This window comes from Athene cunicularia (assembly GCF_003259725.1).
Source record: "Athene cunicularia isolate RWA chromosome 1 unlocalized genomic scaffold, athCun1 chr1_part1, whole genome shotgun sequence".
NCBI classification, from domain to species: domain Eukaryota; kingdom Metazoa; phylum Chordata; class Aves; order Strigiformes; family Strigidae; genus Athene; species Athene cunicularia.
In genome coordinates, this window is record NW_020799091.1 from 15,216,921 (window position 1) to 15,242,531 (window position 25,611).

The 25,611-nt window shown below is 38.2% G+C and overlaps 1 protein-coding gene across 6 annotated transcripts in view; it reads left to right on the forward strand.

Moving 5' to 3' along the window:
- The window catches only part of GRIA4 (glutamate ionotropic receptor AMPA type subunit 4), a 238,583-nt gene that overhangs the window by 138,456 nt on the left and 74,516 nt on the right, over window positions 1–25,611 (forward strand). For all 6 annotated transcript variants that reach the window (XM_026860541.1, XM_026860550.1, XM_026860559.1 and 3 more), the window contains 4 exons: window positions 4,168–4,352; window positions 20,672–20,725; window positions 22,699–22,857; window positions 24,649–24,816. In XM_026860541.1, the coding sequence (XP_026716342.1) occupies window positions 4,168–4,352; window positions 20,672–20,725; window positions 22,699–22,857; window positions 24,649–24,816 (566 nt within the window). The remainder of the gene's footprint in view (window positions 1–4,167; window positions 4,353–20,671; window positions 20,726–22,698; window positions 22,858–24,648; window positions 24,817–25,611) is intronic.

The window sequence follows — 25,611 nt, forward strand, 5'->3', positions numbered from 1 at the left end:
ATCAAAAAGATTACTCATGATTTCAGCTACTTGGGTGGAGAGTGGTTGTGTCTAGGCTCCAGTTACAGCAATGTTGCAGTGACTAGGAGGAATCCTGTACTCCCAAACTGCACTTAAAATTTGTTCTTAAATACCAAAATTGCTCAAGTCTCTGTGAAGAAGTCCTAATCTCTCTAAACAGATAGAAGACTGGGTGCACATCTGCCATTGGTTTTCTATGGCTGATGCATTTTAGAATGGAAAAATGCCTATGGAGTGTGGAATGAGGGAAGCAGGGTTACAAAAAACCTAAGATGCTCTTTGTGAAGTACTTAGCTGTAGTATCAACCCCAGTATGTAGATTTTCTGTGATAGACATCTCCATCTCTGATTTTACAGGAAACAAATAGAGTAACTCTTTCATGTTTGTGAGGTTTTTTTTCCCAACATGATGACTGTGTGGTCATCTTTTTGGAAAAAAGTAGCAGTAATTTCGATCACAGTTCCACCTGACCAGAGAACAGAAAAGCAAGGAGAGAAGGGATGAAGAAAACAAAATCTTTGCAGACTTCCCCTTTGTCTGGTTTGATTCCAGTATATTGAGGTGGAATTGGTATTAATGGTCCTTAAGCAGTTGTCAGTAGTGTCTACATTTGAGCAATGCTACAAAAGCAATTGGCAGACTTCTCAGCCCAGATCATTTGAGGAGAATACCTGACAATCAGAGTTCCATAAGAGGAAAACTAAGCCATTTTTGTATATAGCATCCTTGTGTTTGGGAAGGACTTCATCTGTTTTTCCAGGCAGTTGTATTGGTGTTTTATCTTGTTCATAGATTTACTAATTTAAAAAAAAAAAAAAACAAACAAAACTGAAAACAAAACCCAACAAACTTCGTGAAGGACCAGGAGCTTGTGATACAGACTTCCAGGCTTCAACCATTTATGTTTGGGTACAATAATTTATATTTTTTGATAAATTAGTTATATGCATTTTAAGGTTGAATTAGTTCATGAGGAAAGGTTGAGATATAGATATATATATATATATACACACATACACACATTTGTGAGAACTTACCTTACTTACATTTATTGCAATATTCCTAAACATTTTTTTAAATAATGTTGTTTTGTAAAACATTGATAGTGTATCTCAGCTGATATGAGTTAGCTTGGGTTTTTTTAGTTTGCTTTTATGCAACAAATAGTATGCCACAATACATGGGATAGAGTGTATTCCAGAAAATGAATCATTCATCTGTCTGTAGCGTAACTGAGGATAAACAGCAGATAACCAGAAAATAAATACCTTTTAGATGACAGCTGTAAGATTCACGCCTGCTGTCTTTACTTGGGCAAACATCTTTCTGAAGTTTAAGAATTTTGTCTAAACAGAGATGCTGCACATTTTCTGAGAAGTACCCAAGGTTAGTTTCAGCTTTTTTACCTTATGTTTGCAGCCGTACATACAACTAATTTTTTTTTTTCCTGTCAGCTGTAGCCAATTATTTTGGACAAATAAGCGTTCTCCTCAGCATGTCTAATTTTTATGCCAACTAAGCCTGTGAATCCTTTATTCATTCTGTGTAAACTCCACCCTTGTCAGTCTGTTATATTAAAAATTGTTTCTGCACACTGAATAGATGACTAATACCACCGATTACTTGCACAGGGATTCTGAACTCTTCTCATGGAGATGTTGCACCATATCCAGTTACTACCATTTAGCTGTATTGTGCTATATGTGAAAGACATGCTAACATGAAAACCCACATCTGAGTGCCAGCTCCTGACAAGAAGCTACAGAAGCTTCAGATGCCTAAATGATGGCAGTTGCTCATGAAATGTGGCAAGTCAAACCTTGATCCAGTGTAGAAGAGCTTTTCTATGTGTTTGTCTGGTATTTGTCATGATTTATGCTGGGATAAATTCCCAGTTTGATCAAAACACATCTTAGTAAAGTTGTTCAAGTGAAATAAGAAAGGAATGAGGGGATGTCAACTGCTGTTTCAAACACTATTCATTCTGAATCAAAAAAAATGTTAATTTGTGTCAGGAAGCTGAATTTAGTAAATGTTGACTGCTTGTGTAGCAAAGATCAAGTCAAAGTTACACTGTAGATTAAGCAGGAACCCCTGTAACACTGGAGTAGTTTTAATATATGTCTATATATGGAAATGAATAGGAAATGAAGCAAGAAATACAATGTTTGGGAAAGAATCTCATCATGATTTGCAGAGATAATTACAGGCAGAAAGGAGATTGAATATAGCAACAGGAAAAGCAGAATAATTATGCAGCAATTAACAGGAAAGCTGTATGGTTCTTTGAAAAAAATAACAGTCATCGGGTTAAAAATATATGCTGAGTACAGAAATGTTTTATTATTCAATACATCAAGTATTTTAATTCATTTCCTAAGATAAAATACTGTTTCATTAAATAAATGTCTCATTTCTATGATAAAATATGTTACGCATTTTATGTATTCATTACAATTGTTTGTATTTTTATCTTAAATATGTCATCTGAATTGGAGACAAAACCTGATGTTCATTTCAGAGTGTGAATGCAAAGTGTGTTAAGAAGATATGGATTTCAAGTTAATGTTTCAAGGACTGCAAAAATCATAGGAGCCAGTAGAAAAACAGCCCATGTGTCCTAAAATCTTCATATTCTGATAAAAGTGTTGTCTGCTTTTATTTTACTGGAGGCAAACAGGTTTTGGTGGGTTTGTAGGTCTTCTGATAATTAGTTAGCACCAGCACACTCAATAGTACTCTTCCTGAAATGTGGCTTACAAAGATTATTTTTGCAATCTATGGCAGTGTCTGATAGTGCTTTTTACAGGGAATCTGTCACTCAGTGGCATCTTCAAGTGCATTAAAATGACAGGTGGGGGTCACTGCACTTAGTCATGGGACCCTCTTGTTGAAGAGAGAAAGGAGCAACCACTGTACAGATGCGTCACTAAGGATAGCTTTCACGAGGTGAAATCTTTTGTTTAAAGCTAGTGGGGAATTTCAGCCAGATAATGAGAAAAAAGGCACAATATTTAATGTTGTGATTCAAGACAGGGAGACCTTTTCTGAATTGTATAATTTGTATTGGTGTGTTATTGTCAAACATATCTGCCCTTTATGTCTTTCTTTAAAATTAACTGGGGATCTGAGGTGTGCATTCTTCATGGCTTTAAACAAATTCACCATTTACTCTGATAAAAGATGGAATAATACATGCTTCCTACTTCAGGATCTGGTTGGGCAAGTCAAGACTAGACTTGTAAGCTGTCCTAAAATATGTCACAAGCTCCTCTCCTGCCTCCACATCCCCAGTGAGAAAAAGGGAGGAGAGGGAAGAAAGCAAAGGGCTAGTGGGCCAAGGCACGCTGAGCCTGCATGCAGGAAGCCTGCCCTGCAGGTTCAGGTTCTGAGAGGATGCTGCCTTCCCATCCTGTGAATGGGCTCAAAGATGGCAAAGGGGGCATCAAATACTGATCATGATAAAAAGCAATAATCCTGCAAGTAGTAATAATTAATGCTTATGTGATGACCTTCATTCATTGACCTCTCATCACTTTGTATGCATCGAATAAAGCTATATCAAATCTCTGGAATAGATCAATATAATTTCTGTTGACACATCTATACTGGCATGCATATATATATATATGTATAAATGAATGAAAAAATTAATTCTTACTAAGAAACATTAATAAGTGCCTGAATCAAATCTTTAAAAAAAAAAACAAACAAAAAACAAAACAAGAAGAAAAGCAAATCATTTGCATGTCTAACATATTGCTTCTGTGATATACAAATACTTCTGGTGAATGCGTAGGCTCAGATTTTTTCTTTGCTGTGTCGTGAAATGCCCAGATACAGAAACCTGTACAAAACCAGTCTGAGAAGCTGAATGCTTGTGTGGAGGAGTTCATGTGTGTAAATCATAGGAAGATTATCTATATTGCTGAGAATCCAAGCATTCTGATCACAGCAGTTTTAATTTTTGTTAATTGCATACTGTGCGCTGATCATGGCTAGCAGCATAGGTAGGGATAAAAACAGTCTCTTAGTCCCTTCCCTGCAGTAGAAAGTACTAAGAGACATAATATTGATTAAGGACAATTCCTATTCAAAAAATGCAATGATTGTATTATCAGTGTATTGCATTCCTTCTTTTTTAGGTTATTCAATACTTCAAGCTATTATGGAAAAAGCGGGACAAAATAGCTGGCAAGTCAGTGCCATCTGTGTGGAGAATTTTAACGATGCCAGCTACAGGCGTCTTTTAGAAGATCTGGACCGAAGGCAAGAGAAGAAATTTGTAATAGACTGTGAAATAGAGAGGCTTCAGAATCTCTTAGAACAGGTAATACCTGCTTTTAATGTCACTGTAAGCATATTACTGTAACTCCAGATGCGTACCGTTGTTCTTTGTGTTTTATTTATTTTCTCAATAGAAATGAAGTTGCTTGCTTCTTTGTTTGGTTTTTTCTGCTCTGGTTTCTTTTTCCTGTATAATTCTCATCTTGGCAGCCACCACATCAATGCAGTAAGCTCCTGCTTTCCCACTCAGCAGGTCTGTGGGAGAAGGGTGACAGCAGTCAGGGCAGCAGCACATTTGGTCCCTCATCCCAGCACCTCCATGCCTGATGCATCTTGCACCAGGGTCTTGGGGCTGGCAGAACAACATGGTATTGCTGAATTGCCAAGATGCCCTCAGCCTGTACCTTCATGAGGATAAAGCTCAGTCTTATGTGAGGAAAAAAAAAAAAAGTTTATTTGAATCTAGTATTACTTCCTATTCACCAAATAGCATAGGCTTTGTATTTCTAGCCATAAAATGCTTTAAAATTATTACTACATTTATTTAAACTGATAGTTTTATTACCTTAGCAGAGTATTTATGAACATGAAGAACAGTAGAATAAAGGTGCCACTGAACTGGGAAGGAAGGTCAGGTTCTTCCATCAGTTATTCATGGAAAGCTGCTATTAGATAAAGAAAATACTGGTCCAGAAGAATGGCTTGCACTGGGTAGTACCTACACCAGTGTGTAAAGGGAGTATGAAATCCTGCTTCTCTGCTGTGGCAAATCTGTCTCTATATAGTGCTTATGTATGAGTTCTTTCTTAAATGATGGAAAAAATAAAACAATGCTTTGAAAGGAGCATTTTGTCAAATGACAGGAAAATAGGGCTAACTGTCTGCTTCTCGCATGATCCTACATATTATGCTGATGTGATTCAAGGGCACCGTTCAGTACCTGCTGCTGTTAATGCTGCAGCAACTGCAGGGGATGAATGCCATCTGCTGGTGGTAGATCCTCCACCGCCACGATGCTTCTCTGCTAGTGCATTAGAGAATTCTAAGATTCTGTTGCAAAAACGTACATGATGCATCTGCTGCTGAAGTCACAGAAATATGAAATTTAGTTTTTGAAACATAAATTCATAAAATAGTACTCATAGAAATATATACATCAATTTTGCTTTCACCGGCAGAAGATAAAGAGGGAAACAGAATTAATAGTATGGCTGATTTAACAAGGACTTTTTCTATGACTCTTGCCAAGAGAAGAATAGATGATGCCACATTGCTATAGATACTCATTTGGCCGTTTTTTTTTTTTTTTATTCTGAATGTCATTATGTTTTAACACATGCTTTCTATAGCTTGTAATTAAATCCTCCCCCAGCTCAGCCTATGTTGTAGTAAAACAGAACACTCATTTGAGTGTCTTTTAAAATACATTTAGAAAAATAATTTCTCTCTTAACTCTGTGTGTGTGTGTGTGTGTGCGTATGTACTTGATTTCTTTTACATGGTGTGCAAATGTGACTTAGAAAATGTATGCTATATTACCATAAGTCTTGAAAATGCCCACCATCCTGCATAGGTGTATCTACTGAGTATGTACTCAGTTTCAAAGCAAAATGAAGTCATCCAGTATGTATTTGTATGCACCCACTACAGGATCTCACTGATCTCACGTGTAAATTTTATTTGCTTCCAGGCGCTACTGCTCATGTTTCTTTCCAGATTGGTACCTGTGTAGTCAGCTCCTTTTTAGGAACATAACCTGTGCTCTTTGTTTAGATCACACAGAACTGAATTGGATATTGATATCAGTGTGATTAGGTTTTTGACCTTCTCTGACTTTGTGCAGGTCTGGATTTTACATGCCTAAAATAGGTACTTAATGCAGGCATGGCAAGTCATAAAAATGAGGTGCCTGGCCTCAACAGGCTGAACCAGACGTGGTGATTTTGGCTAACACCTCTGCAGGGCAAGCCCGAAAGCTAATTGAGTCCTCTTTCCATTAACTGCACAGGAAAGGCAGAGGGTAGGAGTTAACATCTAACTTGCAACATACCTGTATTCCTACCTGTATGCAACATACCTGTAGTCAGTCATACAAGCACTTGTAGGATGGGATTCTTCTAGCTACTGTCTAATTTTGAGTGGGATTAATTTTACCCAGGAAATGAGCTCTTCTGTACTTGTGCTAGTGGTTTTTCACACCTGAGTGTAAAGCCTTTGCTCTTAAATCTATGCTAATGAAGTGAGAGAAATTTTTATTCGGGCATGTGAATTTTTTATTTTCTCAGTAGTTACTGCCCATACATAATAAATAAATAAATATCCTTACCTTTGACCTAATTGAATTGAATTCATATATTTCAGAATACTTCTGTAATTTTCCCCAATTTATTTCTGTAGTTCTTAACCAACATGTCTGGAGATGGTCTTCATCCTTCCAAAGGAAAGTCACTGAAAAAACAGCAATGGCATTATAGCCAGAGCATACAAAGTATGCAGAAGAGCTGCAGCTTTACTTTCCATTGTGAAGGTCCTGGTCTTCCCAGACAGGCTGACCTGCAAGTAGGCCTGGGTGCTGGTTTGGGGATCCAAAATGAAAGCACTTTGCCTTCAGAGATCAAGTGCTGCTTAAGGATGGGCTGCCAGAATGTCTCAAGCAGGAAAACATTTAGTCTGCTAAAAATGGGATTGAAGCAGAAGGAGTCTAGCCCAATGTAGAAGATGGAAAATAACAGCCATTTTAAAATACCAGACATTGACTTTTTTCCTTTGCATGAAGGCTTTAATAACCTGTAGCAGACAGGTAAGGTGGCTTCACAAATGGCCTAAAAGTTTGTGTGCTCTTCCCTGCATACACAGAGGAATTGATTAAGCTTCAGTGACTCTAATTAACTCAACTTCTTTCCTGCCTAGTTCTCCTGTAATTGAGAGCCTCAGTTGTGACTATACTGTAATACTTTGCAATGTACAAGTAAATGTTCTGCAGAGCATTTAGGAAAAGTAATTAAATCTCAGTAACGAGAACGTAACTCAAAGTGCTTTGCCCTTAAATCTATGCTAATCTCGGAGAGAAACTGGCTTGTAGGTTTCTTCTGAAGTGACTGCCCATATGTATACACTCACACAGTCACACTTCTAGTGACTCTGGACCTCAAGCAGTGAAGATGGGAGAATTTTTCGATGGCTGTATTCAAAAAGTGACCTCATGCAGTCATCCCCTGGTATCCACTTATCTGACGTGGTGTCTTCTGCTTGCTGTCCTCTCTCAGCTGACCAGCTGCAAAAAATCACCACCTTGCTATTTCCTCACTTCTGGTGCAACTTTAGTCTTAGAATTTTCTATTTCTTTTTTCCCCTAAATTTTTGTTAGTTCTTTGGGTTTTTGGTTTTTTTTTTCCCATTTATTTTCTCTTCTGTATGTTCCTTGGTGTCTGTAGAAGCTGCCTCCACACTCCATATCCTGAAGCTTGTCTTCAGGGAAGATTTATTTTCTGGAAACCAATGATGTATCTGAAATCCAGACTCCCTCTGTACACAACCCAGGATGTACATTTTTCATCATATGGTCTTCCGTTCAGCTTTTTATGTTGCTGTGGTAAGATTGATGTTTTGGGCAAGGCTAAACCTCTAGCTTTTAAAGGTGAACTATAGAGAGATGGAGTTTCATTTTCAGATTTGCGTTCTAGAAAGGGAGAGTAGGGCTAGCATTAAATTCAGGAGATACATTCAGCCTGCACATAAGTGCTTACATCAGTTTTGCTTGGATTGCCCCCTACTGTCAGCCTCAGAAGAGGTTTTAGATCTTACCTCTCAAGGTTGTGCCAAGACTTACAAGACTTTGATGGTTTTCTTAATAAAGCTATGCTCCTCTTCTTTGGTCATGCTCACCCACACAGACCATACAGTCTTCAGTAAAAACTGGAGATATTTGGGGATGAGTGGAAACGTTTTGATTGGCTTCTGTATTAGTGCCATTTGGCATGACTCATCTCAAAGTGTTGTTTAAATGTAACACCGAAGCAAGACATCCACATCTGCAAGGTCACAGGTTGTTGCTTTGATTCATCACTAAGACAGACAGAACCTTCAACCTATCTGAGTCAGTAGATCACCTGCTCTTAAGAATCTGTTGTTAACTTAAGCATACCAAGATAATTTTAGCTCTTTTTTAGACTTTATTCTCAGGACAGTGAAAGAACACCCTACCTCTTTAATATCTTACAACAGACATAACCAGGAAAGCCTTATTGTTTTTACACTCCTCTGGCAGACCTTATCACCCTGCAATCCCAGGCTCTGAAAGACCGCAAGCATCAAGACTTTTGCCATAAGTGTTTTCTTTACTTGCCCCTCTGGGGAGAGCAAGCAGGTCCTGACCCATTTTAATTTGCCAGTGTAGACCTGGTGTATGGTTGGGGGTGGTGTGGCTCTGGGCATGGACTGCTCCCTCACCATGGCCTCTCAGGGCAGCCTTGGCAGAAGTGCTGCTTTAGGTAGCCCCACAGTCCTTGACACAAGGCCATGCAATGCTTGACATGACCACTAATGCTCACCCCCAGAAATAACCCCCAGTGTGTTTCAGTGCTGTACAGGAGCAGCAAAAGCAGTAAAATGAAGATAGAAGGTATCCCTGCCCATGGCAGGGGGATTGTAACTAGATAATCTTTAAGGTCCCTTCCAACTCAAACTATTCTATGATTATATATTATGAAGATCTATTTCATGTCAGCTTTCTCCAGAACTTCCAGAAAGTGTGTTTCCATTTCGAAGAAGTACATCTATGCTTAACAGTTATGGAGGACTCTTTACGATAAACAGAATGTTTTTTAGAAGCGCATAAATAATCTCACTAAATCTGCTGAAGTGTCTCCCCAGTTTACTTACGTGGCTCTTTGCTTCATCTGTTCATACACAACCATAATAAAAATCCACTACATGTTTTTTATTTAAAAAATAGCCCTTTAAATTTATTGCATTAGTGACTAGAAAGAGAGACAAAGCCCCATTTTCCTACGTGCATGAAATTAGACATTGTTTTTACCATTGCCTTTCCAGCTTACCAGGACAAAATGGAAAAAGGGAGGTAAAACAAAGACAAAGGAAGATAAAATGACATCTCCACAGTTTTATATAACAGATATAGCTTATATAGCAGAATGCATTTCTAGTGATTCATATTCTTCTGTCAAGGATCATTATGTCCTTGTTTATCAACATCCCTTTTTTCACGACACTTTCAGCAGGTGGTCTTTTAAAAGCACAAAAATATTCTGTTTGAATCAAAGGATGGAATTTGATGAGAGAGAAGAAAAATTCTCTGCTTATGTGTCTCTTCTTTCCAAGTTTTGTTTCTAAAGTGCTCCCCTGAATTTAATACAAAGAACTTTCTGCTTAAGATGCAGTGAGCACTTGAAACACATTATAACGTGATTTCCATTTCCTACCAACTAATCCACTAATCCTGGCAGCAGGCAGTACAGCACCCGAACGGTCCAGGCCAAAGGAGACATTTACTTCATATGGCACAGCAAGAATCAGGTCCATGTGTTTCTCTGACTTTTCACTAGAAGTTTCTCTTCTTTTCTTACTCCTTTTATTTTTCTTTATGCATTCTAAAATACTGTATCTATTTGCATTTCTGGCTTATTCACCAAAAATCAGAAGTCAAGTCAGCCTAAGGATAAAGGCTGTATCTACCAAAATTAGAAAATGCTTACAAATGAAACGTGGTTTTATTAATTACCGAGAAAGTCTAAGCTTTCTCAGTAATACCAGATACCTATATAAAACAAACTTATGAAACCCCAAGTCAGGCTTCCCAGTTTAACAAAACTATTACTTTTCATTTTTATTTTTCTTCTCATTTTGTTCTCTTTAATACTTATGCATTGCTTAATTTGTATCCATTCAATCTGAAGCAATGCAGAAGCTGCATATAGCAGAACAAAGCAGTGGTTAGAATTACTGAAACAGTAAAAAGTGAGGGCTGACACCCCATTGGATTTTGCAGGCTTTGTTTTTCTCTTAGACCACCACTACCACCAGCACCATAAAAATATTCTTCCCACAAATGTACTGAACATCTTGAATGATGTCTTAGAAGCATTGTCTTCCTTTCAAATATAGCTGATTTGCAAAAATCTGTTAAAAAATACTTTACTGGAAAATTGATGGACAGACCCATGGACAACTCGGTAGCAAAAATATGATCTCCTTAGGAAAAAGGACTAAAAATATATAGAAACACAAATTTAAGAAAATGTCATATTACTCTCTTCTAAGTTAGCATTTAGTTGGAATAATTTACCTTCAGTGAATATATGTCATAGATTTCTTTTGTTATTTCTTTGTTTGCTAACTTCCAAGCAAGAGTGAAGTGTAATAAAGCAATGAAATTGTGGTCAGTTTTGAAGAATAACACAGAAAATAATTTTGAAGATTTCAATGAAAAGATATGTTACTTGTTCAGCTATTGTATTTGTTCTTTTTACTTCTTCAGACACTAATAACACTTACTACTAGAGAAGCAGACTGTTATTTGCTCAGCCATAGCTGATCTCACAGCTATTACTTACAGTTTGTTCAGCGCTCAGAAATGTGTTCAGGTATACAATGAAGTCAATGCTCCAAATAGATTTTACAATTAAGCTGAGAAGTGTAATATAAGAATCATTTAGATTGTGATGGATAGTTTTGTTAACTGTAAATACTTTAGCCCTTTTCTTTTGGCCTTTTATTATATTTTCTTTTTGCTGTTAATCTATAGTAAAAGGATATTTAAAATTATGTAAGGAAACTGTCAAAAGCATGAAATGCTAAAGTTGGAAGTTAACAGTTCTGGTCCCCCATTCCTTTTTCTGATGAAATTCTCATTGTCAGCACATACTAAACACTGAAGTGCAAATAAGGTACCAGAAAAAAAAGACTGGAGTTTTAGAGCTTTGAGATTTGTTTTTTAGGCAAAATTTGGATTTTGAAGTTCAGACTGTGAAGTACTGACATGAGGAACTCTATTCTACAAACAGAATAAGAGAGCAATTGGGGTTGGAAGTGACCTCTGAAGGTCATCTGAACAGCTCCAGGGGGCAAGCTTAGTTAAGGTTACTCATCCAGTCAAATTTTGAACACTCCCAAGGATGGGGATCCCACAACTCCTTTATGCCCTGTTTCAGTACTTGACTACTTCATGTTAAAAAATATTCCTCGTATCTATCTGGAATTTACAACCTGTATCCTTTGCCTTTTGACCTATTGTTGTGCACCTCCAGGAAGACAGCCTCTTCCTTACACCTTCTCCTCCAGGCTGAACAGTCCCAGCTCTTTCAGCTTCTCATATGACAGATGCTTTAAGCCCTCAGTCACATTCATGGCCATTCTCTAGACCTGCTCCAGTATGCCCATATCTCTTGTACTGGGGAGCCCAGCACTGGACACAGCACTCCAGATGTGCCTCACCAGATCTGAGCAGAGTGGAAGGATCACATCCCTCCACCTGCTGGCCGTGCAGCCCAAGAGGTTGTTGGCTTTCTTTGCCATGAGGGTACATGACTGGCTCATAGTAAACTTGTGTAACAGAACCCCCAGGAGCTTTCCTGCAAAACTTGTTCCAATCCAGTATGTACCCAGCCTGTCCTGATGTGTTTGTAGAGTCAGACTGCGAGTCAGGCCACAAAAGAAGACACAGATCTACACAAATGAGCTCATTTGTTTCTCATGTTTCTCTGTTCGCATACCTATAGGCAGCTCTTGAGATAAAAATACGTTATGAGTGGGTGAACTATCATCTTGTATTGATTCTTCCAAAACCATGATATGCTTAAATCAGAAACAGCCACAAGGAATACCAGAGTGATCAGATCAACCTCTGTGCTACTTTGTCAGCACATCTAAGAAAATCCTTCGCTAAGCCAGGCAACATGCTTCTCCAGTATTTTGGTTTCTCATTCTCTGCTATTAAATACTGTGCTACTTCTTCCTAATTTCAGTTAGTCCTTTTGGGCAGATTTTTGCTAGGAATTGAATTTAACTGTGTCTCCATACTGACTTTCATGCTAAGATCAGCAAAGCAAACTGAAAAACACAAGCTAACTGTAATTGCATTTGCCTAGGACCTTTATGTTTGCTTCTTTCTGAAAGAGCATATTGCTACTCTTAATTTCTGTTTCTCAGGGTTTTTCATATGCAATAACATCTGAAGTGTTTGTTTCTATATTTGTACACACAGATATATAAACACATGTACATGGATGTACACAGGACTTAAAAAAAATGTTTCTCCTTTCTACAAGAATGGCAATGGATTTCCTTTCTTTTTCCAACTGTAGCTGCTCCATCCTTTCCCACCTGTCTCCATCCAACAAAGTTCAAGCCTCAGCACTCTGCGTGTTAGATCTCTTCCAAGGTGTCCACTGTGAGCAGCATTTTCTTCTGAATTTTGCATAGTGAATCAGTTTTACTGTCAGAGATATCACTCTGGCTCCTTGTCTACCAGACAGGCTGATTCCAGTCTTTTTTAGTTGCTCCCTGCCCTCCCTTGCCTGTAAGAACTAAAGAGGATGTTTCCCAGTAGACAAGTGCCATTTTTCTCATTTCTGTCAGTGCTCTGTATCAGCAAGATCAGGCCTCACTGCTCATCTGGGGCTGTATTTGCTTTTAAACACAGAGGTGAAAATTGCTATGCAGCATCTAGCACATATGTAATGCTTCAGTGTACACAGCTGAATTAATACATAATAATACAAATAATGTACATTGTACTTTGTAATATTAAAAATTAAACATGGACGTAAAGTTGTCATGTACCAAAGTATTAGTATCATTAATCTTATCTTGTAAAAATTACAAGCCAAAAATCTTTAATTAATAATTGCTAACAATACTTAACCATGATAGGGAAGTAGCTGCACAGTGTTGGACACTGTTCATAGCTGTCTAACTAATTTGGTTTCTGAGTGTGTTGTTTGACATCACTGAACTTCATCTTCCCCGGCCTTAAAGAGCCTTGAGATATGCAGCTGAAAAGTATCGTGTATGTGTGAGCACCGAAAACCAAATGTCTCTGGTGGCTAAAATGGAGCAGGCTGTTACAGCAAGACTTATTATTAGTATTTCCATCAAAATGAAAGTAAATAAATGTGTGAGTGGAGAAAAATACAGAAGCTGACATATTCCACTCCTTCTTGGTCTGCTCTTAATATTTTGCCACACGAGTACTAAACCTGAAAAAGTAATGTTTGACTGCTGAATTTCTCTAAAATTGTTCGAGTTGTACATTTTGCCATTTTTAAAAATGTGGGTTTTCTTATCTTAATTTCCAGTATGTCTACTAACCGAAGCTATTAAACTGTCATTTTTGCAAATCACTGGCATAATTAATTTAAGATAATAATAAATTAAAACATAATGCTTTAATAAAATACAACATAATACTTACAGGAAGGCAAAAATCAACCAGACACCACATGAATTAAACAGAATAGTAGCTCAATCATTCATCCACAATTTCTTCTGCTTTCCTGTTTTTCATGAAAGCAGCAGTGCACTGGCACAAAGGATCACTAGCACAACTCAGATAAGTGTTTATCAAGAGATTGTGTTGCTTTTACATGTAATTTAGTTGTGTAATGAAGATTTGTTTATCCCTTGAGTCAGAAATGGCATGGACTTTCCTTCTCTCTCATTGTCTCCAGGTTTCCTCTATATCTTTTTGATTTGCTCGAACAAAATGCAGGTTTAGTTCTCACACAGAACCACAGCAGCAAATCATTAGCCACGGAATTTGGTATGTACATGGCACACAGTAATTTAGGCCAGTAGCAGCATTCTTGGATTTACAGTACTTCAGGGGCATGGTAGCAGCTCTCTGTGTAGCTCTTCTTAGTCCCAGGGGGGTTGGGAAATTGATAAAGTGCCTTTTCCTCATCATTCCTTTCTCTCCATGCTTTTTTTCCCTAGAGGTCTATGGAGTTGCTTCTAACCAACACTGTAATGTCAATGCAAACTGATAACTCTTCTCCTTGAGGCAGTCAGCTGCCAGCACTGCCACCAGTGTCTTCGCCACCCCACAGGGACAGGAGGAGCTGTCTGCATAGGCTCATTTTCTGTGAAGCAGCTGGGATTTTGCACACAATAATAGTCCCACACTGCACAGTAATAAAAACACTTTTTTTCATTGCATCACACAACTGATGAGATTTGGACCTGAGAAACAGGTTATTTCAGTTGCTGAAAGAATAGGCAGTAGGAGGCAGGATGAATACAAACAGTTGGGGGGATTTGTAAAGTGACCTTCTTAAACCCTTCCTCTCCTTCCTTGCCTACTTTTTCCCTACAAGTCTGCACATACCATTTGGCTCTGAGTGAGCCTTTCAGAAGAGTAGGCTTTGAATATGAATGACTTTAGCAGCAGAAGAAAGTAACCAGCCATGCTCAGGGCACTTGGTTAATGGCCTTTGAGCCATTTCTCCAGGTTTTCTTCCCCAGCAGCTGCCGGCGCCACGCAGGGCTCTGCTCTGCCAGCTGGTCGTGGGCACGGGGGCTGTGTGGGAAGCATCCTTCCCCTCGGCTCGGCCGTGTGTGGGGCAGGTGTGTGCACCTCTGTGCCAGCTCAGCAACTGCCTTAACAGGGAAAGAAACGCTGATTTGTAAGGAGCCACTTCTGCTTTGTTTGTGGCCTTCATTAACATCCTCTCTGGTGGCTGTAGTAGGCTGTTAGCAGTCCACCCTTTCCCCAACAACAGTGCCCTTTCACAAGCACTAGCTGCTAAAATGAAGCTTGTTCCTCAATTTCTTTTTTATGGCTTTGTAAAAGATTTATCCTTGCTTCAGATATTGCATAAAATCCCATTTCAGTTGTGGTTTATATCATCACCATTTCTGCCACATTGTTTCAGGTCAGATCTCAATCTTCCATCTTTAACAAGTCTCCACACTTTTTATATTGTGTTAGACAGACTTCATTTTATTGCAGGTGTTCTTTTTCTTAAGGCAGTGGATTGTGACACAATAGCAGAGAGGAGAACCTTTGTTAAAGTCCCATTGGTAATGCACCACTCTCACCCTTTGAAGAGATTTAACTGAAAATAAGTCCTTTTCACTCCAGCTGTACTGACCTCCATCTTCTGGAAATCGTAACGAGGAGCATTTCATGCTATAGAAGTTAAGCATTCTTTTAAAATGAGTTATATGCAATATCTATTTCATAGTAGTGGAGAACAGAGGATGACTTGGGGCTTGATTCTCTGTTCAGATTCTGATGTAAGTCTGGAAATGTTTTTATCAGAGTCAGTGAACTTGCCACTCCTTAGGAAAAAAAAAAAAAAAAAAAAAAAAAAAAAGATACTGGTAGCTCTTCTTTTCAATAGTGGAAATAGTGGAATAGTTTCTGAATTTCCTAGGTGAGGCTATTGTTCAGCTAAATGAAAAGAACAGTATTGTATGATAAAATCAGAAAGTTCAGAGTTGTGTCTAAAGCCTACGTTGGATTCAGATCTCACTGGCCCTGCTTTTACCACACTTCAAAGTCAGTGGTGTAATTCTAGTTAACTTTGATTATCACTGAAATCACTAAGATCAGAATAAGTAATTTTCTTAATTGCTGTATAGTAGATCAGCAACTAAAAATTATCACAATGTACTGTTCTTTTCAGCTTCTTATATATAAATGATCAACCCTAAGGCTGATTTTTTTTTTCATAGTTCACCTTTTTGCAGACATTCAGATACAGAATTATATTTAGAAAGAAAAAAGTTGCATTCAATTTGGAAACTAAGGCCTTAATATTTCATTTTCTTTGATTCTATCCTGCTTCAATTACTGAAATAAAGAATTCACTAATAGTGTGACTACTGGATAATACATGGAATGCCTCTTTTCTGTTAGTGGTAACTTGAGAAGCAGATTGTCTTTTCTTATTCATTCTTCTTCAGAACAGCGTTGATTATTTAATAATTTCTTCAGTTTTACAAATAAAAGAGTTCCACTTCTAGGTGCTAGCCGTATTGGTCATTGAATTAAAGCATACAAATCAGCATACAAAAGGCAGTGCAGCATCCTTCTTGCCCCTGCCTCTCATCGTTCACCAACAAGTCACAAATCAGTTCACCCTTCCCAACACTTTCTTCCCAGAATCTCCCTGAGCAAGCTGAGGTCACCTTAAACTTCTGATGTAACAAAAGCCAGGTGCAATATCTGGTGTTTAAGGAGAAGTCAGAGTGGGAGTACAGAGCAAAAATAAATGCTTAAAAGGTGTAAATAAAGAAGTACTATATGAGGGGGAGGAATGGATCTTATCCCATTCACTCAGGTTGCCAGGACTAGGACAGTTTTTTAATCAAAGCATCCTGAAACAATGAAAAGGACAGTTACACATACAGAGGGTCCTTCCTGACTTACCATACCAGCAGTTTCACGGTGTATCACTGCTTTGAGTGACTGGAAAAGCTCATCTCTGATGCCTAGCCCCATCTCAGGTTTTGCAACTGGCCAAGGTGAGAGCCGAGCTAGACTTCCAGCTCCATGGGCAGAGCCGCCATGGGTGTCTGTGGTATCATCATCCTCACTTGAGGGCCTTTCTTTTGAAATGAAGGCAGTTTCCACTGCTCAGCCTTGTGCATACATGGATCTGCACTCTGCCCCGTGGGTGCTCAGGGCCTGTCTAAGAGAGCAGGTCCCACAAGCACATGGAGCATCTTGGTATCGGGAGCATGCTCTTTTGAAGTGAATCTCTTGATTGTGGCCATTTACTGTGCTGCGTTTCACATCAAAGGCAGACTCAAAATACAGGAACTGGTTTTCTTTTGGATGATGCCAAACAAGATGTGCCCAGAAGCACCCCTGAAATGCCTTGTCACTAGTGTGAGTTCAGTCTAGTGACCAGGTTAGAGGTAGTCCAGAGTAAGACCCTGAAATGTGCATGCTATGGATGCCAGCTCCTGAGCACCAGTGCTTTTGCTGTACAGATCCTGTCCTACGGACTTTGCTACTTGCTAATGTAGGTATTAAAGGATGCAACTCTGCCCTCTCTCTGCCCTGTGACTGAGCTTAGCCCTTCGGTCTGAATTTAGGGGTGCATGAGGAAGTACCTGGGTGTTTAAGGGGCCCCCATACTTCATGAATTTCTGCAGCAAAGGCTTTCTGGAACCCTCTCTCATCTGTCAAAATCTCAGTTCTGTTTTCCCCTTTCAGAATAGATTTTCTGGTTCTTTTACCTCCCCTCTGCATGCTACCATAGAAGAAAAAATTAGTCCCTCATTCACCAGCACTCATCTGTTTAGTTTGTGGTTCAGGGCAATGTCTACTATTATGTGTATGGAATGGTTGAGGTCTCATCTCTGTTAAAGCTCTAGTCACTGCTAAACAGTTAAAGAATAGAGAAGTGTGAGAGTTTGCATTCCAGACAGAGTAGCTGTCAGAAACTCCTTCTCTTGTTATGAAAGACTTAAGTTCATTGCTTCAATTTATCTCAGTGCAGAAGTACAGTATAGAGAAAGGTGGTCCTTCAGGTAGTGACAATTCATGTTCTGTTTTGTAGATTGTAATCATGCAGCTTTGAGTATTCAAGAGAGGAAAGTGACTATGTATAATATGGATTTTTAAAAGTATGAGAAGCTCAGAGAAAACGGTTTAACTGAACAGGCACTTTTTTCCTAAATCATAAGCACTTCCTGGTTTGCAAACTATTTGTGATTCATAGCTGTGAACATTTACAAATTCAAAATCAGAATTGTATCCGATCTTGGTTGGAAATACAAGCCATATAGCATCATTTGTCTGTGTCTGCAGGATCAACATTCTTAGGGTGAAATTCATCTCAGTTAACATTAGGGATATAAAATGTAGGTGTCTACATCAGAGCTAATCATCATCAACTCTTTTGCTAGTCAGTGCAGAAAAACATGCACTTTCAGGGCACAAGATGTCTAATTAATTTTAGAAATGTGCTTTAGGATAAGATGAATCATTTCCTCAAAGTGTCTGCTCTTTCCACTGACTATAAAGGAAGTTAAGACAACTAAATGATACATAAATGTGTCCCTTTATCACTCACCCTAACAGACAAGTTAGGAGAGAATACAGTGAAAAAATATTTTTTTCAAAAATATTCTGTATTTTTGAAATTAAATCCAGGAATTCTGCAGTCATTTCTAGGTGCATTTGCTAGGAACAGGCCCAGAAGTAAATCTGGTTAATCATTTGCAGTATTTACTCATTTTGACCGTGACAGCTATGAGCACGCGTCTGACATACCTCAGTGGTTACAGGTTGATCACGTGCTTGTTTTATTTGACTGATATGTTGCGATGATCATTACAATTTGTTCTACAAAACCAAACCAGGGAACAGATCACTAAGGGTGTGAGTTGCCACAGCGGTGTTAACTTCCAAGAGCTCAAAGGGAGTTGCAGTGATTTGCCCAAGTGGAGGATCTGGTGCACAGTTACTGTCTCGCATATGTCTTAAATCATTTCAGTCTACTTAGATTCAAACTGTGATGCTATAGTTATTTAAAAGTGTGAGGTTTTAATCTATATCAGTTTCCCTATGATGGGAAAGCAAACATATTTTCATTACCATATACTGCTGAAGGAGTACAGATGTAGAAGCACTATTGATGTCAGGGTCCCCACTGAAGCAGTTGAACTCTCTCCTTGGGCCATCAGGGATCTGAACCCTCTGTATTCCGGGGAAAAAAAAGGCTTGAGAGCACCCTCCTTGTGTTGCCAATAGGGAAAAACGTGGTTTCTCCCTCTTGCTCTCTGCCGCCCTCCAGTAAAATGGTAGCAAGTACTGATATTAATGGAACTCTGTTTGGGTCCAAAATAACAAATTCATTTATATGAAGGGTAACAGTCTGGCCATGGCTGGGGGGTGGGGGGGTGGTTTTTCTGTGTTTTTAGCTTATGTTTTGCTTTCTAAATACTATCATTTTAGCTACAGACTATAAATAAGAAATAGATGTTGGGAAGCAAGAAGAACAAAAAGATAACAGACAAATTGCTTATTTATTACTTTAAAATAACGAAATTAAAATAGTTCTAACAAGATGTTATGCCACATCCATTCAATTTTGCCTACCACTTTGCTGTAGAAGCAAACAGAGCTGGGAAACAAGCATTTTCAATTCTTAATCCAGATTTAGAACCTGAATCCTTGGGTGTCTTTGGCCAAATTATTTAGTCCTTCAGCAACTTGTTTCTCATCTCCAAAATGTGATACTAGTTATTTTTCACTGCACCGGGGAAAGAGACTGCAAGTCTTAGTGAACGTTTGTTCTGTCTTTTGAACATGAGGTGTGATCCATAAAGTCAACAAGTTGCCAATTCTTCAGGACAGGGCCTAGAGCTAAGATTTCAAAGAAGGAAAGAAGACAGATCTATGTTTCCCATTACTTATTGAGTAACCTGCACCACATGAAGAACTTTTGGCTGTATCTTATTTATTCATTTGGACGGAAGATAAAATGCTTTGCGTTTTTAAACTATCAAAATCTGTGGTTTTAAACTATCAAAAATAAGAGTTAAAGGGACTCTTTACTGGTATTAAATGCAAGCTGCATGTTACAGATATTATTGTTAGCTTCTGTAGTAAAAATCTCTTCAGTCTGCAATGAAATTATTAGCACCTTTTTCTACTGACAAAATATTGTCCCCTTATTTTTGATTTTCAGCACATTAAATAAGAGGCATTCCATCTTAGAAATGGCAGTAATATCGATGCAAGGTGCAGGCTGACATACTTTTTGTCTAAACCCTGGTGTTGATCTTGCCATATCAGGACTGTAGTGGCTGTACATCACAGTTGTTCCCTTTTTTCATCCTTGTTGTTGTATTATGGTTAAATGTTCAAGGGCAGCCTCACGGTCTGTTCTTGCTCTGTCCTCACTCATGCTCATTCCCAAAGTCTTTAGCATATTACTAAGAGCTGAATAGCACTGTGGTACTTCACTACCTCAAGGGCGAACAATTTTGATCCCAAGAGATGAAAACACAGTTTGATTCATAAATTTCACACTTAAAATGAAAAGGTACATCATTGGGCAGACTTTCTAGCTTATGTGTGACCTCCTCCTGAATTTGTATTCCATAGGTAATTGCTCTATTTGACAAAATTATATACTACAGTAACATTTTCAATCATACTGAAGACACTAAGATTACCAGTTCATTACTTAACTCGCTTTCATTTTACTTTTTTTCCCATGATTAAGCACGTGGAAAGTTATAGCTACTTTACTGGAGAAAGACTCTTAACGTTATATTACTGATGTTATATATTTAAGAATTTATACCTATCTGGCTATGAAAACACCTTTCTAGAGAAAATATGACTTTTTTTTTCTCTTTTTTCTTATTTCTTTTCCACAGATTGTGAGTGTGGGAAAGCATGTTAAAGGATACCATTACATTGTTGCTAACCTGGTAAGATACTTTTCTAGAATTATACCCCTGCTCGGTAAGTGAAAGACTCAGTTTTACTTCAAAGTTATAGCACTTCACAGAACATTCGCCATTTGTCACTAATATGTGGTTGTGCATAATACATCCTTTATGGTGCGTTAAAGCACTTGGTTTTGTTGTTACAGCCATCTAGACAAGAAGGGCACAGTGTTCCCCTTTTAAATTCTGTCCAAATCAATGTAGCATAAAGGACTGCTGAGTGTATCTTGTGGTTGAATTAGAATTTACAGAACTACTCTATGATTTTTGACTCATCTTTTTAGTATTAGTAACATAACAGTTATTGAGGTAACTTTTCTACATTCTCTAAGGAACATTCGTTTCGCTGTAAAGTCAGCTATTTCCAATCACATTACTAGTTCAGTATTTTCACTCTAAACCGCACATTCGCACAGATAATGTTCAGAAGATGGCAAAGAAAGTGTAAAAGCAATATTTTAATATTAAACTAACCCATTATTTAAGCTAAAATACTTGCCTAGCGAAGCACAGTGAATGTGGGACAGAGTCTAATGTATGCTTTAAATTGTTTTCTTTTTAGTCTCCCTCAAGGAATTTTAGTTGACATGATATATTTGAGTGTGCTTTCCTGTGCTAGCACCTTAACTTAAGATCACATCAGTGTATTTTTAAGACCTCAGGCATTTTAAATGAGATATGTCTATTCTCTTAGGTCTTACAAATTAGATTTTCAGCATTACAAAGTTATAGTTCCCCAAGTAATTTTTCCCATGCAAAATAGTTACTGTAAACAAGGAACTGGATGTTGCCGTGAACTGCCAGTGTGATATACAGTGGAGACAGGCACATCTACTCATCTGCTTCAGCAGGGGCACACATTGCTATCTCCTGGCTGTTCAATAATGTGGGTAGTATGACTTCCTGATGTGTCACCTTTTATATTTACTGTCAGTATCCTTTAGGACATGAATCCAATCTCTGTCCTTAACCCTTTCCCTGGGGTACTGAGTCAGTACCCCACTTTTTTTTTGTCCTAAATCTTTCCTTTTTAAGTTAAGTGTGATAATACACTTCTGTTTGCACTGATAAATGCCAATCAGAGGAATGTAAGAAAATAAAAATAAGATACCTCTGAGCTGGCATTAAACATAACAGCTAGAAAAGGATCAGAATGATTCATGTGTGCTTCTTAGCTTGCTTGAGCATTTTGCATTACGCAGTTTCTTGAAGTTCAGCTATGTCTCTAAAGGCAAATTTTACGAAATAATTTGTCTTTATATGTGCTGAACAGATTATCCTGAGAAACTAATAAGTCATAAAGTATATCTACTTTATTTTCTCTTTCAGTGTTGGGAGTCACTCTAGGCTCTAAATGTAGCAGGTCTGAGAGCTATCACCATATTTCACCAAAGTGTAATTCTGATTTTATATTTTCCTTGCAGTGACAGTGAAATCCTTATGCACTGTCTATGCCTTCTGTCTGTTATATTATGTCATGATACCAGACACCTTCAGCCTAAACAATGAATCCTTCCATAAATGTATTTACGCAAGTGTTCATTTTACAAGCTTGCAAAGAAACAGGGATATATCAGTTAAAGCACTAGTACAGTGGTCATTCAAATCTGCTAACTTTTACTGAAATTCAGTTAAGACTTTAAAATTCTTCAGGTACTTTTCAGTTGTTTCACCAAAGGTATTTCTTCAAAAACTGTCTGCCACTCCCAGAAATGTGTTGCTTAGCTGTCAAGACCACCCTAGCAATAACATGGGAAATGTATTTCTTGGTTTTGTTTCATTCTGTATTACACAAATGGAAATTATTAACAAAGGTTCAACATTATTCTCTTTTAAGTCTTGGCTTCTAATGTAAACCTGCTGCTGTACATACTTTATTCTGCCTTTCTGACCTAGAACAGATTGGACCTACAGTGGTGTATCAGGACAGACAAAATCTTAAATTGATTTTCTAGGGATTCAAAGATATTTCTCTGGAGAGATTTATGCATGGAGGAGCCAATGTGACTGGATTTCAGCTAGTAGATTTCAGTACCCCAATGGTAACTAAGCTGATGCAGCGCTGGAAGAAGCTAGACCAGAGAGAATACCCAGGATCCGAGACCCCACCAAAGGTACTAGCTGATCTGAAGCACTACCAAAAATATCACTCAAGTGTTCTAATTTCTGAATAACGTTGTTGAATACGTGAATGAAGACCTTAATATTTAGGCAGAGGAGTAAGCTGTTTATCTTACTATCACTGGCAACTAATTATGCCTATCCTATGATTCTGTGATAGAAACACAGACTGCAACACATTTCACTGATGTACTTCGGTGTCCTTTGTCACTTATTCTCCAACTTCACCTCTTTACTGACAGAAATTAAAGGTCAAATGCTTAACTGACAACTTAATTTCAATCAATTTTAAATGAAGTAGTCCAATTATCTAGATTCACTTAGAGTGCAGAGCTTTCCGGACAGCTGAATCCTTCTGTATATGAGATATAGCCAGAGTTGTAAATTTGCTACCCTTAAATTTTCATTTGGAGTTTCCTCTGGAAATTCTATCCACCTGAAAACCTGATGTAGTAATCACTTTCAGGCACAATCTTGCAGTGAAATTGCACCCCAGTGTTCCTCTATCCTAATCCCTCACAGATGGATAACAAAATATTTTTCTCACCTATAATTTTCTTGGCAGAAAATAACAGCATAGCTATAAATGTGACTTCATCAAAATAGTTCTGTTATTATACATACTAATGCAATCAGACCTAGCTGAGACTGGGCTCCTTTGTGCTGGGCACTGTGCAAAGATAAGCAATCAGCCCCTTGACTGGGAGAATGGTAGGTTGGCAAAGTCCAGAGAAAGTGTCAACATGGATACTACAAAGCATAGCTACATAATTCAGTGAAAAATCAAGAAATAGATGTTCTGGAGGGAAAAAAAAAAATAAAATACAAGGCTGTTGAGGTCTATGGAGCACAGATATCCCCAGGTACTGGTGACAGTAACAGTTTAGCCTGCAGGACTCCCTGCCACATGAAGAGGATTGTGCTGCCTCCTTCTGAGAAGTCAGCATGATTAATCTGAATCACCCATAACTCACCTATGGATAACCAAAATTTGAGATTATAAGGTTAAACCGTGTCCCAAAGATCTTATAATATGCAAAACAAAGAAGAGGAAGGAGATTAGACTTGAGTGACTGGATCTGAGTTTTGGAAGTTACGGGTCATATCAATAACAGCCCTGGGCATGTGAACAGCTTCTCCTGGGGCGGTATATTCATCAGAGGACCATGCTGAGAAAATGCGCCTTTGCTTATGTGGCGCATATTGTTATGCTTCCAGGATAACATCTGTTGAAGACTTTCTCTACACGTTTCATTTGGCATGTTCTCAACCTAAAGCAGTTACTGTAGTTACTGTAGAAACACAGACCATTCAGTGCCCTATGTCATTCAGAGAGAGCCAACATATATTTTCCAATAGTAAAAATGTACCCTTGATCATTCTTAACAATTCCAGTAGCCTGGACGTCTGCTCAATAAATAGCCATACATATTTTCAGTTAAACTTTCTCAGTGAGTTACTGTTTCTCTTTTTTCTGAGTGAGTTGCATGGGTGGGGTTATTCCCTAAGATATAAGACAACTAGAAAAAAAAAAAAATAAGACCTCAGTATCTCCAGTTTAATTTATTTTTTTAATAAAGTTTTAAAACTGGAGTTACTAAAACATACTCTTCTCAGTCCTCCGTTTGTTCCTTAAACAAAATTGCTTTTGATTTTGAGGAGAGTTTTTTCTAAATGCAGGTGTAGAAACTGCTGCATAATGAATCAAACTAGAAATACCTGAGACAGCTGATTTTTGTAAAGACACGCCCACTCTAAAGCTGCATGTTTGTCCATCTTTTTAGTATACATCTGCATTAACATATGATGGAGTACTTGTGATGGCTGAAACTTTCCGTAATCTTAGAAGACAGAAAATTGATATTTCAAGAAGAGGAAATGCCGGTGATTGTCTTGCTAACCCTGCAGCCCCATGGGGCCAAGGAATTGATATGGAGAGAACATTAAAACAGGTAAGGATAGGCTCTATTCTAGTGACCTTTGTGAATATTAGATACTAATTGTACTCTGTATGATTTGGAAGATATAATACACAATGGTAGTAATGGGAGAGGAGAAATTTATTTTTCAGTTGCCATTTGGAAACAGCTGGGGCTGTTCCAGTTGTTCTGGTTTATATCTTGGAACGAAGGCAAATGGGATCTGCTAGTGTGTGAAACTACTGTTAGTTCTATTAAGATAGTTGGGACCTCCTCCACTAAACTGGTGATCTCATCTGTTGCTTTTGCATATAATCTGGGTATACAAATATTGTCATTTAAAGAAAAAGGTATAGCTACCTAATACAACCTTTCAAATGTGTTTCTGTCATCTTGAATAGGAGTAGATTTCTCCCAGGGAAATCACATTGGTAGTATTTTTTGCTTTAAAAAGAAATAACCCAGAGCTGTTGTTCTCTGATGTCAGGAGTTTGAATTCCTGATTAATATGGATGCCTAGAAAGTTCCAGATCTCTGTCAAGATGATTTAGCCTTTCCTTTGAATAGGACAGTAAGAAAATAGAAATCCTGCAGTAGAATTTAAATCATTGCAAATGAGCAGGCTCCACTCAGGAGAAACTGCTGAGGAGAAGTGACTGCTGACAGAGCTGGCAGCTCTCTGCCTCCAAGCCAAGGTTTCAGTCCTGGAGAAAAAACACCAGAGATAGAAATGGACAGAGGGTGGGAGTAACTGGTTAAATCCACATCCTGACTCTTAGGGATAGAAATAAAGCATTTTGTGTGCTTCACATAGCCTGTGCAGATGCA